This window comes from Myotis daubentonii, chromosome 3, assembly GCF_963259705.1.
Source record: "Myotis daubentonii chromosome 3, mMyoDau2.1, whole genome shotgun sequence".
NCBI lineage: Eukaryota > Metazoa > Chordata > Mammalia > Chiroptera > Vespertilionidae > Myotis > Myotis daubentonii.
Genome location: NC_081842.1, coordinates 8,381,107 through 8,394,943, shown reverse-complemented (window position 1 = coordinate 8,394,943; position 13,837 = coordinate 8,381,107). Strand labels below are relative to the sequence as shown.

The 13,837-nt window shown below is 46.5% G+C and overlaps 1 protein-coding gene across 8 annotated transcripts in view; it reads right to left on the bottom strand.

The window, feature by feature from the left end:
- Positions 1-13,837, bottom strand: part of TRAPPC10 (trafficking protein particle complex subunit 10) — a 79,847-nt gene that overhangs the window by 42,336 nt on the left and 23,674 nt on the right. For 5 of the 8 annotated variants that reach the window (XM_059686580.1, XM_059686581.1, XM_059686583.1 and 2 more), the window contains exons 3-7: positions 13,513-13,648; positions 9,838-10,034; positions 9,101-9,296; positions 7,908-8,019; positions 4,955-5,202 (exon numbers count right to left, since the gene is read on the bottom strand). In XM_059686580.1, coding sequence (XP_059542563.1) covers positions 4,955-5,202; positions 7,908-8,019; positions 9,101-9,296; positions 9,838-10,034; positions 13,513-13,648 — 889 coding nt within the window. Of the gene's footprint in view, positions 1-3,026; positions 3,191-4,954; positions 5,203-7,907; positions 8,020-9,100; positions 9,297-9,837; positions 10,035-13,512; positions 13,649-13,837 lie in introns of those variants that run through there. The other 3 variants (XM_059686585.1, XM_059686588.1, XM_059686587.1) reach the window with 3 other exon arrangements.

Here is a 13,837-nt window from a genome sequence, read left to right as displayed (position 1 = left end):
GACTGATGGGACAGCAGCTCCTCTACAGCAGAGGCCACAAGGGGACCTCCTGATGTCAGTAAGCATGATACTTCCTTCTGTGTGCTTGTCTGTATCTTCCAAACATATACAGAGGATATAATTAATTTTTAGTAAATACAGGGCACATTTTTAACTGCTGTAGAAAAAACCAAATCCTCTGAAGTGGAGTTATGTGAACCCCCCAGAGCTGATGTAACTTCCTCCCTAAGCTGTGTGGGGTGAGTACAATTTCCATTTTCAATCAGGGGAGCTGGCCCCAGGCTCTTACCCGGGATCCCTGGGTGGGGCTCTAGGCCCAACCACAGAAACGAGGCTTATTCCCATGGCATATGCCCCTTCCTCTCAAAGATACTTTACTTATTTTTATTTTTTATGTTTGCAAGGCAAATCTCTCTCCTCCTGCAGGAGGGTGCGCATGCACATGGTCTGGGAGCACACGCACACTGAGTGGGCGGTCCGCTCGGCTTTGTAATCCTGCCGCAGGTGACCTGTCCCTCACTCTTGATTGGAGCTCAGGCGCACAGTCTTTCGTGATTGGCTAATGCAAAGGGAGGGGTTGACCTTTGCTGTTTCAAGATGGCAGCCCCCAGGGGAGCTGCCAGTCACGCGGGCCAACATGGCAGCTGCCTAAACTGTTCTTTGACAGAAAAGAGGACTTGTTTATTCTCAGAATCCCCCCTTTCCTTTATGTAAACACTTTTCTTCAAGCTCAGCTGACACGCCTTGACTTTCATGCTCTGCAGTGCCAAGGAGATGACTATCTGCTGTCTGGTCAGTGCGGCTCTGATGAACCTGTGGGTGACACCCCATCACTGAAGCTCTAATCAAAGGGGTGAACATGGACACCGTCATTCCCTCCCACTTCCCAAACCACTGCTCTCGTGACTCAGATAAAGGACCCTCTCAAAGGAGACACTTAAATCAACTGATACATCGACCTCGAAGCTACCAGGACAGGCCTCCCAGGTCACAGAAGCAAGTGTGTGCAGCATGTCCTGCTGGAGATGTCCCAATGAGGAGCGCACAGTCGTTGCAATACTTGGGCTTGGGCTTGAAAAGGTTAAGAGCATCAGCCTAACCCTGAGGAGCCACACACCAGTCCAGCCTCATGCTGGCAGAGCCTCCGCCCTGGCCCCACAGCTGCCCCACCAGCGCCGCCACCGCTCTGAGCTCTCAGCCCGCGGGTCAGAGCCAAAGCTCAACACTGCCCCTGGCCCCTGGCCCCTGCCCTGACGATGAAAAACAGCCCCCCAGAAAGCCAGCCCAGCACATGGCAGGGAGTCTGATTTTGAGAGTAGAATCATGTGTACAAAGTATGGAAATAATTGAGTCTTTTGACCTTTGAATGTTTCCAAAAAATTTTAAAAGAAACTCTAAGATTTAACTTTCCAAGTTAACTGTCAACTGCAAAACATCCTATATACTAAAAGGCTAATATGCAAATTGTCCCCTCTACCAGGGGTTCGATCAGGGGGCGGGCCGGCCCACCAACTGCCTGCAGCCCCTCCCCCTGCCAGCTGGCCCCCCCACCTGTGCATGAATGGGTGCACCGGGCCTCTACTGTAAGATACAACAATCCTCCCCCTGCAGAAAGAACATTTTTTTAAAAATATATTTTATTGATTTTTGACAGAGAGGAAGGATGAGAGATAGGAGTTTGAAACATCGATGAGAGAGAAACATCGATCAGCTGCCTCCTGCACAACCCCTCCTGGGGATGTGCCCGCAACCAAGGTACATGCCTTTGACCGGAATCAAACCTAGGACCCTTCAGTCCGCAGGCCGACGCTCTATCCACTGAGCCAAACCGGTTAGGCCAGAAAGAATCTTAGAAGAGAAAGCTGAAAGAATAATTTCATGCCGACAGTGTCGCATGACCTCTACAGTCTTAGGAGAAAGCTGACACGTAAGTGTACAGGGAACTCTATCGCTTGAAAGAAACGCTCAAGAAGACAGGGATAAGGAGGGTCATGCTAAGACCTGGCTTGGAGGAGGATGGTGATGTGCCCAGCCCGTGCCACACTCCCTGTACACGTGGTACCTATGGGTCCTCACAACCCAATGGCAGCTGCAGTCAGCCTCCACTTGTGGAGAAAGAGCGAGCTCAAAGCCAAGTACCTGCGTCAGGACCCAGCGGGAAGGGTGCAGGGCCTGCAAATGCAGACGCTGGCACCGCCCGTGTCCTCAAGCCTCACCAGGGACACCAACGACACTGCCATCAACCTGCTGGCAGACAGGAAAGCGCTTCTGCAGAGAAAGCAGCTCCCAGAAGCCCTGCAAGCGGACGGCAGTCAGGTCCATGGATTCAGGTCAGTGTGTGCGCACAGCAGGCAAGCACCCAGCGAGGGGAGCCCCAGGAAATGTCACGGACACAGTGGACTCCAGGGGCCGGGCGCCTTGTGCATGCACAGAGGTCGTGGGGAATCCGAGCGACGGCGCAGTCATACAACAGCTGCTGGCGTGGGTGGTGTGAGAGCAGGAACAGCTGAGTCCCGAGGAAAGAGACACTGAGAGCAAACAGCAGGTGGTGTGTCCTCGCCATGAGGTCCCATTCAGCCTTGGTCCACCCCACTAGAGGGACGGTGAAGAACCAGAAACGCACAAAAGAGCACAATAAACATGATTAAAAGTGGGGACAGCCTCCACTCGGGGAAATAACATGACGGCAATGACCATTTTTCATCCAAAGAAGAAAGGAGCCAGGGATAACACATCCCAGTGCAGGCGGCATCCTGACAACAGCACAGGGTGCACTGCCCAGCGGAGGAGAGGAGCCCGAGAGCCTGTCACATCTGCGGACACGTGACCTCCACACACTCTGCCGCAGCACTCAAGGCCCACACCACGATGCCTCGCACGTCTCTTCCCAGGGCATAACTGGCCTGTTTCCATTCCTTCCACAATGGCCAGCGGCATAAGTGGACTCAGAAGACAGCTAAGGTGGGCAAAGCCTGCTCTGCGCTGGGAGAGCTGACAGGAGGCGAGTGTGCTGTGGTGCAACCCACCTGCGTGTTGGGACACACCGCAATGACAAGGGATCCATGCCGGGACAAAGACACGAGTGCGCGATGACACATCCTGTTCTGAGCTGGATGTCCCCGGCCACACTCCCCCCTGCTGTCATGTGTGACGCATCAGGGGGCTCCCTCGCCTTCCAGCTTCAGAAGGCCTGGAGGGGACAGGAGGGCAAGAGAAGAAGGAAGTGGTTGCCTTGCCAGCTCCCTCCCCAGGGCCAGCAGCCCCACCAGAGGACTGGCCCTCAGGCCGCCTGTTCTGTTGGCTCTGGCAATGCGTGCCCTCTCCTCTCTGCAGGTTGGCAGCCATGCTATGACTGGTCAACTTTCTAAGGTAAGAAACAGAATTGGAGAATGGCTCTTAAATCCTTGAGTTTGTGACAAGCTGGGCACCATGCTAAAGGGGGGCTCCGCACCCCTCTGTGGTTTCCCACGCCTGCCCTGAGCCATACAGCACTGCCTGATCACCCCTCCCAGGGCTGTTCCATATGAAGTGCCCAGGGGACGTGCCTGGACTCTAATATAAACCTCCCCCTCCCCCAGTAGACTAGTATAAATCAGGCAAACTCTAGGCACACGTGAGCACAGACAGCCTGTCTCACTAGTGAATGGTTACGCACAGTCCCCGCCCCCAGGTCTATACAGCAAGATCGGAGTAGCCAGAGCAGGTGATCTAAAGCTACTTGGTTATAGGGAGCCAAAGAATTTCATTTCAAGGTGGAAAATATTACTTTTCCTCATTTTCTTGATTAGATGTCTGAGGATAGAAAATAATTTGATAAGATTTGTAAATTCTCAAGTTTATGACAGCTGGGCTAGGCATTTCTCCTTTAGAAATGAACTAAAATAATTTCTCTTCATTTGGATTAAAAAAGTTTAAATTGCTTGAGATTATTTCAAACTACGTGTTGAGCCTGTGTTTAGTATTCTAGGGCACACAAAATAAAAGTTCCTATATTAGGAAAGCTACCCCTGCCCACGGCTTACTTAATACAGAAATATTACACTTTTAGACCTTTCATAACTGTGCCCCTCAGGGTGCTGGAGTGGACTAGGACAGAGGGCACTAACCTGGCTTGGACGATCTGATTCTGTGATTACTTCTGTTACTGGGTAAGTCACCTAAGCACTTCCAGACCCACTTTCTTCATGTGTGCGGTGGAATTAGAACACTCACTTAGTTCTTCATCGAGGACTGGGGGTCGGGTGCTATGAACCCTCTGAAACAATATATAACACTGTGTATGTGCGTACGTGCATTTCCCTGGGTAAAGAGGCTGCTGAAATTAAACGGCAGGAACCCATTTAACTAGGATTTCTCACAATAATGTTTATGATTCTACAGGCAGAAAGAGTTCAGGCGCCCTGGGTGAATTCATCTTTAAAGGCAGTATTTCACTATAGATCAACAACGTTTAGCCTCACTTAGGTTTCTTTCACACACATATGCACACACGTATTCATAATGCACTTTCCATTAAACTCTGTGCTATTAATTAACATGGCAAAGCTGGCTGTGTGTCACACTGTTACCCGCATGTTCACTTACAAAACGGAGACAGTTCTGAAATAAAACAAATATCTACCTGCAAAACCTAATCCTGCATGTCCATCAGGAGGGTACCTTTATCACGAAGACCTGCTCCCAGAGAATAAGCCAAAGGCCACTTTCAAAATTATATTAAGAAAATGATCCAAAAGCCTTGCTTTGTGCCAACATGAACTCCACCACTTTGGGAGCAGAAATTATATTTTCCAGCAATTAATTAATCAATGCAAAAAGTAACTATACAGATTATATACAAGAAATTAAGGATATTCAGAAAAGAAAACTCTTTCCTAAGCACAAACAGTTCAATGTCTGGGTTTTCTGTGTGAACAGTCAAGAAAAGGGTAAATTGGGAAAACAGACGACTCACTTCCAAGAGCTTCAGCTCCTGCACACAGCTGTGCAGCAGCTCTAGGGCGCGCTGAGCCACCTCCCACGGCCTCTGCAGGAAGAGGAGCAGGGTGCACTGGCGAGCAAACAGGTAACTGCGCAGATCTAATAGGGTGGCTTCTTGCCTCTGTATCAATTCACGCTTCTCCATATCTATGGGCTTTCGAAGGGTCAATCCATTCCAGCTCTTCACCGGCTGGCAGAAAAAAGTCAGCCAGTTGGCACCATCTAAACAAACACACATCATGAAAGGCTGACGACAGATCCCTTCACCTCACTGAGATGCTGGAGGGACTGTGGGACCTCAGGGACCGGCGGGCAGCTCACCACCCAGTGACTCCCTAAGCACCGGCCCGCCCTTTCCGGTTGGCATGGAACCAGTCTTGGGATGCGGGGATGGGGTCCTTACAAGCACCGTACTCAGGACTTGTCACCTGACAGTGAGCACAGGGTAACATGACCTAGGCACAGGCTCCATCGTACCATGCCACAAGGGGGTGACAGGTGAGGGAGCAATCAGACTAGGATGAGGGGTGAGGGAGCCGCGGGCTCTGTGGTCAGTCAGCTCTGAGGGAAGGCACGAGGCCTTGGCTGGAGCGGGTCTCCTGGGGCCGGAGGGCAGCCTGCTCATGGGGCCACACAGGTCTTTTTGTCTTCCTTGTCTCCACTCTTTTCCTTACTCAACTGTCTCTAACTCAATGATGCCAACTACCTGAGTCCTGCTCCTAGAGAAAAGGATGGTAAGCAAAGGAAGATGGAGTACAGGAAGTAGAGAGGAAAATTCTTGCTTGTCAAAAATTTCCAACAATGCTCTCAATTTAAACTTATAACCCCAAGACTCAAATATGACCTTAAAATAAACATGAGAAACTATAATAACAAGTCATTCAAACTCTATTAAAAAATCTTAATCTATTTTTCTCACTCCAAAAGAGAGGTGTTAGAACCATTTCGTTCTACGTTCATGTCAGGAAGCGACTCGATAATGGGCATCTGACACTACTGAGTATCTGCAGTGCCAACTGCAACCCAAAGCATCCTTTGCTGACTTACACTTATACTCAGAGCTGTTAGACTGCACCCTAAGTGTGGTGCCTAGTCAGGCCCTTGGAGTCCCAACACCAACAAGTCCCTCTGCTGGTCCTGGTCCTCACCACCAGGATTCTCCTGGCTCACGCCCATCTTCCCTTTGGGCTTTGTGCGAAGGCCACCTGCTCAGAGAGCCTTCCTGGACTGTTCAGCCTAAAACTGAACAGCACTCACCGCCACCTTCTCCCCTCCCTGTGTCCTTTCTGCAGCCTGCACTTATTCCTGCCTGCCTGCAAGTTAAATATTTCTCTTTCTGTGCCTCATTTCATTCTGATCCCTGCTGCATTGGAAATAGTGCCTGGTACTGAATGGATACTCAGCAAGTGTCTATGAAACGAAGGAACAAAAATGAACAATCGTATCAGTCAGCTGCAGAACTTGGACCAGATTTACTTTTGGATTTTAAATGGCCCCAGGTTTATTTTAAAACTGAGAGAACAAAGAAATTATATAAAATATAATGTAAGAAATAGGTAAGATATTTAAAAGATATACATGTATAATATATCTAAAATATAAGAAATGCAATTTTATCTCTTCTAAATTTTTTTATTTAATTAGTAAATACTTTACTTTGGTTGTATGTTTACATTGTGTCTTGGCAAAATAAGAGATCCAAAGCTGAACTTGATAAAAACTGGCTGGGAGTGGGAGTCACGTGACACTGCATCATGCTTTCCAGAGCCAGGGTGGTCATGGCTCTAGCTCAGGGGTGGGCAAACTTTTTGACTCGAGGGCCACAATGGGTTCTTAAACTGGACTAGAGGGCCGGAACAAAAGCATGTATGGAGTGTTTGTGTGAACTAATATAAATTCAAAGTAAACATCATTACATAAAAGGATACGGTCTTTTTTTTTAGTTTTATTCATTTCAAGCGGGCCGTAGTTTGCCCATGGCTGCTCTAGCTAGTGGCTGCCCTGGGACCACTCATCCCAAGGGTTTTCTAACAGACACTATGGGTCCCTGAAACCACTCCTTTCGTTGGACATCGTAACAAGAGTTCTCTCTGAAAAAAACAAACAAAAAACCCCCACCACCCAACAAAGATTGTTCTCTCTGAAAAAACCAAACAAACAAAAGAAAAGCCACCACCCAACAAAGATGTCTATTACAGCCCAACTTGTGGTGGCAAGAGCAGAAAACACCCAAATGGCCAGCACCAAAGGACGGCTGGATAAACTAACAAATCCACACTACGAAGCATCACGCAGCTATGAATGCAAATAACTTAGAATTTCAGCTGTTACCTTGGAGAAATGCCTGCGATGGGCTGTTAATAAGAACAAGCTATAGACAAATATCTACAGATTTAATGCTATTTCCATCCAAATAAATTATCAACCAAAAAAATTGTGAGGACAATTATAACCTCCATAAATGGTTTGGCAGTGCTACTTTTGTGCTTTTAAAAGAATTTAAGAAATTATCTGAAAGCTTAGAGGAAAAATGAACACCCATCACAATGGTGTCATATAAAACTCACTGCAATGAGCATTCAAATATCACAAAGATGACCTCTCAACAGAAGGAAAGATCCCACCCTATGCTAGCAAGGAGGCACAGAATCAGAAGTTTCACTAGCCAGCTGTCAGTTGTAAAAACAACACTTTACACCTGAAAAACAACTTCTTAAATGCTTTTGTTACTTAGGAGTCTCTAAAAGTGAAAGTGACTAATTCTTAATTCTCATTTCATTCCTACTGAAACCATGAGAATATATCTATATAATTTACAATGACACAGATGCTTTCATCATTTTGTGAATGAATGGCAGCTTCCAGATAACTTAAACCGGGGAAACTGTGCTGAGAAGAGGATCTGCACCTAAGGCGTCACCACTCACCGCCGGCACCGAAGTTGACCACATACTGAGAGAACAGGGCGTCCAGCTCGTCGTACTGCACCAGGGCGTCTTCAAACTGCTGCAGCATCTCAAACACAAAGGCAAGTTCCTCCTGTTCACCCAGAGTTTTAAAAAAGCAAAAGCCTAAATCAGTATTATGAAACACTATGTAGCTACTGAAGATTGTAACAGAGAGAAGCATGCAGCGTTATGAACAATGCTTGTGCTACGCTAAGTAAAAAACAGTTTAATGACATGTCAGTGACATTTATGCAGGCAGAGAGGAGACTAGAATGAAACCAGAGAAGGCCAAGGTGAGCTCTGACTCTCCATGACTAATCAGCAGCACAGGACACCACAGTCAACTCTTGTCCTGGGCATTCCCCTTGCCATCCCTGATACAAGTTTTTCACTGGAATCTTCCACATGGAAGAGCTGGGCCTTCTTCTCCATTTATTCATTTAGCCAGATCTTTATTTATATCTATGCAGCCTCATGGGTATGAACTTCATTGCATGGGTGGTTATTTATCTGGCACAAATGGTTCAGCTTATGTTCTTCTGCCGGACCGCCACCTTTCTTGTGCACTTCCTTACTTGCTGATCTACAGATATTCCAGGTCCCTGCCCCAAACCTGGAAATCAACCACTTCTACCAGGAGCTCCAGCACCTTTTAGTGGAAAATGGAGTTTAGAAACCAAGATCTGGCACGAGGTGTGCTTATTGCTACTGAGGTGTCATCTTTCCTAGGCCCTGTCAGAAGGCAGAGCAAGTAAGTACATGTACTCACCCTCACAACACATACCCCTATATGTCTGAATGAACCCAACAATCTACCCCTCCATCCACCCACCCACCCACTCACCTACCCATCCACCATACTGTGGGTTCACATTGATACCTCAGATTCCAATCCAACACTACTGGGTTCAAGGACAAGGCCATTTCATAAAAGGCTAAATGTCAAATTCTGAAGCTCCAGGGAGCTGCTGATATAATTACTCAGGATACCATCTCTGGACAGAAACATCTGTTAGCTACTATATTGTCTCTTTGTTTAAAAAACGATGCCAATAAGACTTAACCCAAGAGAGCTGCCTTATTTAGAAGGAAGGGAGGAAGAGAAGTGAGAAGGTGGGAGGAAGGGAACACGGAGAGAAGAAAATTGTCCAGTTCTACCATTAGTCAAATACCTGAACCATGAAATATTCACAAAAGCTCCAGCCTGGCTCAGTCCTCTTCTCCCTCAAGGTTCTCATGTCATCCTCAAACTTGCCTAGGTTTTTGGTAAAAGACATAAGAAGCAATGTCCTGAGTTTGGTCAGGAAGGCATTCCAGGATTCCTGAGTTCGAGAAGAGTCCTTCAAGGGGTCATTGAGCACAACACACCTGCAGAGACAGGAACGGACTATGTGGAAAATACTCTCCAAGCACAGCATCACTGCTCCATTCCTCCTTCCAGTGAGTTCCGCCCTCCCCTTCCTTTCTTCCTTCTTTACTGGTGAGTCAGTCCCTGAAACAGAGTGACCACCAAGGCTTGGCGGTCCCGGTTACAGTTTGTGAAGGAGATGAAGTCAGCATTTTATAACTTCTGTTTTTAAGGAATCCTGCTGCACACAAGAATAGCAAGGCTCCTTGAAGCCCTTGCTATGCTGACGCCCGTTATTATCAATAATGGGGGCCCACCACGGGGTCTCTCCCAGGGTCACTGGGCCAGAGGGCCTCTCCACTGGGGGTTACTGTGTACAGGTTTCACCTGCCAGACCAGGACTCCACCAGGAGGGACCTGGTTCTGTTTTCAGCACCCCCATCACATGCTCAAGTGTCAGGCACACCACAGTCACGCAGAGTAAACATGGATCACTACCCGAAGCCAGTAATCTGTATCATCCCAGTATCAGCCCAATGAGGTAAAATTAAAGATACTTACCTGTCACTCTGTTTATTACAAAAATCATTTCTTATTTTGTCCACAATAGAAGTTCGAGGAAGGATGTTGGTTTTGTTTTTTTTCTTGGCATCATTTTCAACTACCACTATTAACCAGTCCACAGAGCTATGAGCTTTCAGAACATTCTGCCACTTCGTAAGGTCATCTTTTACTGTTGCTTTATACACTTCAGTATCCTAAAAATAAATACGTCACTGTGAAAGCAAGTTAACCCATCCCTTTTGTTTATATGGCAAAATGTGTCTAATAACAGAAAATACAGCAGCCACGGCACTTTCCAGTCCCGGGATGGGGACACTCCAGGAGACACCCAGTACCGAGCCACTCCTGCAGGTCTCTGGGCAGGCTCAGTACCTATCCTCTGAGTTATCCCCAAATACTTGGGACCCTGAGGGAAGATCTTCCAGTGTCACAGAGGAACAGACTGTGAGTCAGACAGCTCAGGAAGTTCCCACAGTGACACAGTCAGCTGGGTAAGTTGGGACTTCAAAACCCAGACCTGCATGGCCAAAGGCCCTATGCCCAAGCACTGCAGGAATCCCATCCACACATGTGCCTGGATGGGGGAGGCAGGAGGTTCCCCCCGCTGCAGGCTGCCTGCCATCACTGTAGGCCCTTTAGAAAATGCAATTTAAGGGGGAAAACACACCTCATTCATAATGTCCACAAAAATCATATCCAACAATAAAAATACAAGACTTTTGTGAAAAAACATTGTAACACACTATTAAAGGATATAAAAAAGGTAGGAAGAAGGCAGAAACAAACCATGTTCCCAGACAAAAAGATTCATAATTACTAATTCCTCTCAAATTAATCTATAACTTATTCAAGGCAATCACAATCAAACTCTCTCCAGTCTTTCCTTTTTTCTTTTCAGGGACCTGCTGTTCCAGTGACCTGTTGCTTTGTAACAAACCATACAATATATAATGGTCCAGAACATGTATTCTGCTCAACAACCCACAACCTAGAGCAGTGATGGCGAACCTTTTGAGCTCAGCGTGTCAGCATTTTAAAAAACCCTAACTTAACTCTGGTGCCGTGTCACATATAGAAATTTTTTGATATTTGCAACCATAGTAAAACAAAGACTTATATTTTTGATATTTATTTTATATGTTTAAATGCCATTTAACAAAGAAAAATCAACCAAAAAAATGAGTTCGCGTGTCACCTCTGACACGCGTGTCATAGGTTCGCCATCACTGACCTAGAGACTTGGTGGATAGCTCATCTGCACCCCCTGGTGTCAGCTGTGGGGTTTGAAGGCTGGAACTTGTAGGCCAGGACCTGGTGAGACTAGGGCTGCACCTCCAGATGCCTTCCCATGGAGGCACTTGGCTTCCTCACAGAACGATGGCTGGGCTCTAAGAGAAAGCATCCTAAGAGGACCTGGCAGGAGGTATTTACCTTTTATGACTTGAAAAAATCAACAGCCTTTGTATACACAAAAAACTAAAATATATCATGAGAGAGAAAACCCCATTTACAATAGCAACAAAAAAGTAAAATACTTAGAAATAAAGTTAACAAAAAACGTTTAAAATCTACTTAGAAGAAAAGTAGAAAACACTCTGAAAGGCACAGAAGTAGACCTGCACACATGGAAAGACATCCCTTGTTCTGGGTTAGAACAGCTCACTATCATCCAGATCTTAGGTCTGCATGTGGTTATTTATAAACTTCATATGATCCCAATAAAAATACCAAGAAGCTTTGGTCTGGAGCTAAGGAACTTGATACTAATGTTCACGTGGAAAATCAAACAGGCAAGAGCAACCAGGAACACACACTGTTAAGGACGAACCTCAAGGGGGACTAGCCCAAGCGGATAGGAACGACATGTTCCGTCAGTCTAGGAAAGTGCAAACTGCAAACTGCTGAACTCTTCTTAGAAGATGTGTTTCTAACTATAGCGTAGTGTTCATAGCAACCGTGAAACTATGTTATGCATATTGTAGGGCTGAGCCCAGAGCCGATGTGTTCATGGTGTCGAGAACCAAGGTGAATATAAACATGAAATGGGTAAGGCCAGAAAGAGCCCTGCAGGGTCAGGCTAAAATCTGAGGCATCAGTAGCAACCGTAGGCTCTATGGAAATGTCCTTTCTTAGCAATGTCCAAAAAAGGGCATAAAGCAGGGGCACTCCACAGTGGCAAAGGAAGAAATGGCTGATTCCAGTACAACGGTAGCAAAAGTACAAGAACCTAGAACATCTTATTGTTCCAAAAAGTTAGAAAATGCTCAAAAGGACATAGGGGCCATTTGAAGTGACCCTGGCTGGCCAAATCTGGGACCATCTGAACCTCAAATAAGTAAGGCTAACTGGCTGTAAAGCATTAAATTACACAAAACCCATGCAGACTCTCTACTGGAGTAGAGCACTGGCTGATAAATTTGGGGGAGTGGTGTTTGCAACCCTTGGTAAAGGCTGGCTCAGGAAGAGTCACCAGTGGGGATGGCATCTCGGTGCCAACACTGGATAAGGAGAAGGGTACTCCTAGGGCCATACGGTGCTCCCAGGAATGGCTTATTAGCTGCAAGGGGAAAACAAGTAGAGCATGAAGAAACCAGACAACTCCTGACCACCAATCAAACCTGACATTACCACTGAGGGGCTGGAGAGAGACGTTACCAGGCCTGGGGCAGCCATCTCCAGGCCTCTCACAAGGCTGGTCCTTGGCTAGCGCCTGGGAATGTGGACTTCGGGAGGGTTCCCACCACATGTGAGAGGGCTTCCCTGGGCCTAAACCGTTTCTGTAGACACTATGGCTGTGCTGGAACCTACTCTCTCTCTGGAGGCCAGAGTTTTCATACATGCCAGGCAGAGGTGCCACATGATCAGCCCCAATAAAAACCCTGGGTGCTGAGTCTCTGATGAGCTAACAGACGACATCTCACACGTGTTGCTGGACAAAAGCAAAAGGTTTATGGGGTTAAGGCCACAAAAACCAGGCATGAGCTTCGAGTTGTTTCTCATTAAAATTACAAAAACTGCTTCTGCACCCTCAGATTCAGGTTGAAATGTCATAATATGCAATGACTTATGTGTTTTGTTTATTGCTAAATGTTTGCTTTATTAGACAAAAAGAAATGACCCACAAAATTTTCTATTAGTTCATGAGAGGAGAATTCTGTCAAGAATGAGAAGTTTCTCTCTGGATTCATAAATACACAAGTGAACGCCGACAACAGCAGGGCTCACTCACTGGTGGGCAGTCCCGGAAGCCCTTTGTCAGGCCCTAGTCATGGGGAAGCTCCCAGTGCACAGGCCCTCAGAAAGTACACACACCAGCAACGGAAAACAAGGATTATCTGCTATGATGGTGAACAGAGAAGGTTATGAAAACCAAGCTAAAAATAAATATTAAAAATACCTAGTGGCCACTGGGGCAGAGAGAGATGCCTCACAGAATTTGGGACACAGGAAGGAAGACTGCAATGGGTGATTACCATGAGGGCAACACGCTGGACCAGAGCAGAAAGATGCAACAAAGCCATACATCTGGCTGATGAATGGAGAAAAGAGGACACCAAAATAAAGCGTGCACCAGAGAGTACATATGAAAAATTGTAACTGTCTAAAAAAACACGTAGGCCCGTGGATTCTTAACCACATTCCAAGGCATCCCCCACCCCAGTGAATACTTACACAGCATTCTGTCCAATAAATGTGAAGGAAGGGGAACGTAAGCAGAGCTTTGTTTCCTTCTTTGGGCAGCAACTCCTCTTTGAACTGCACAAAGTTGGACTCTAGGTGAATCATCTTGGGAGCCCGGCCATAGGATCTATAAACAATACACAGTCACTGAGAAAAGCCACTGAAGTATGTTCAGCAGAAAGAGGGAAATGCAACAAGAATTTAATTATTTATTTATTTTTTTTAAATTGATTTTTTAGAGAGAGACAGATAAAGGGGAAAAAATTCTGTTCCACTTATTCATGCACTCGTTGAATGACTCTTGTATGTGCCCTGA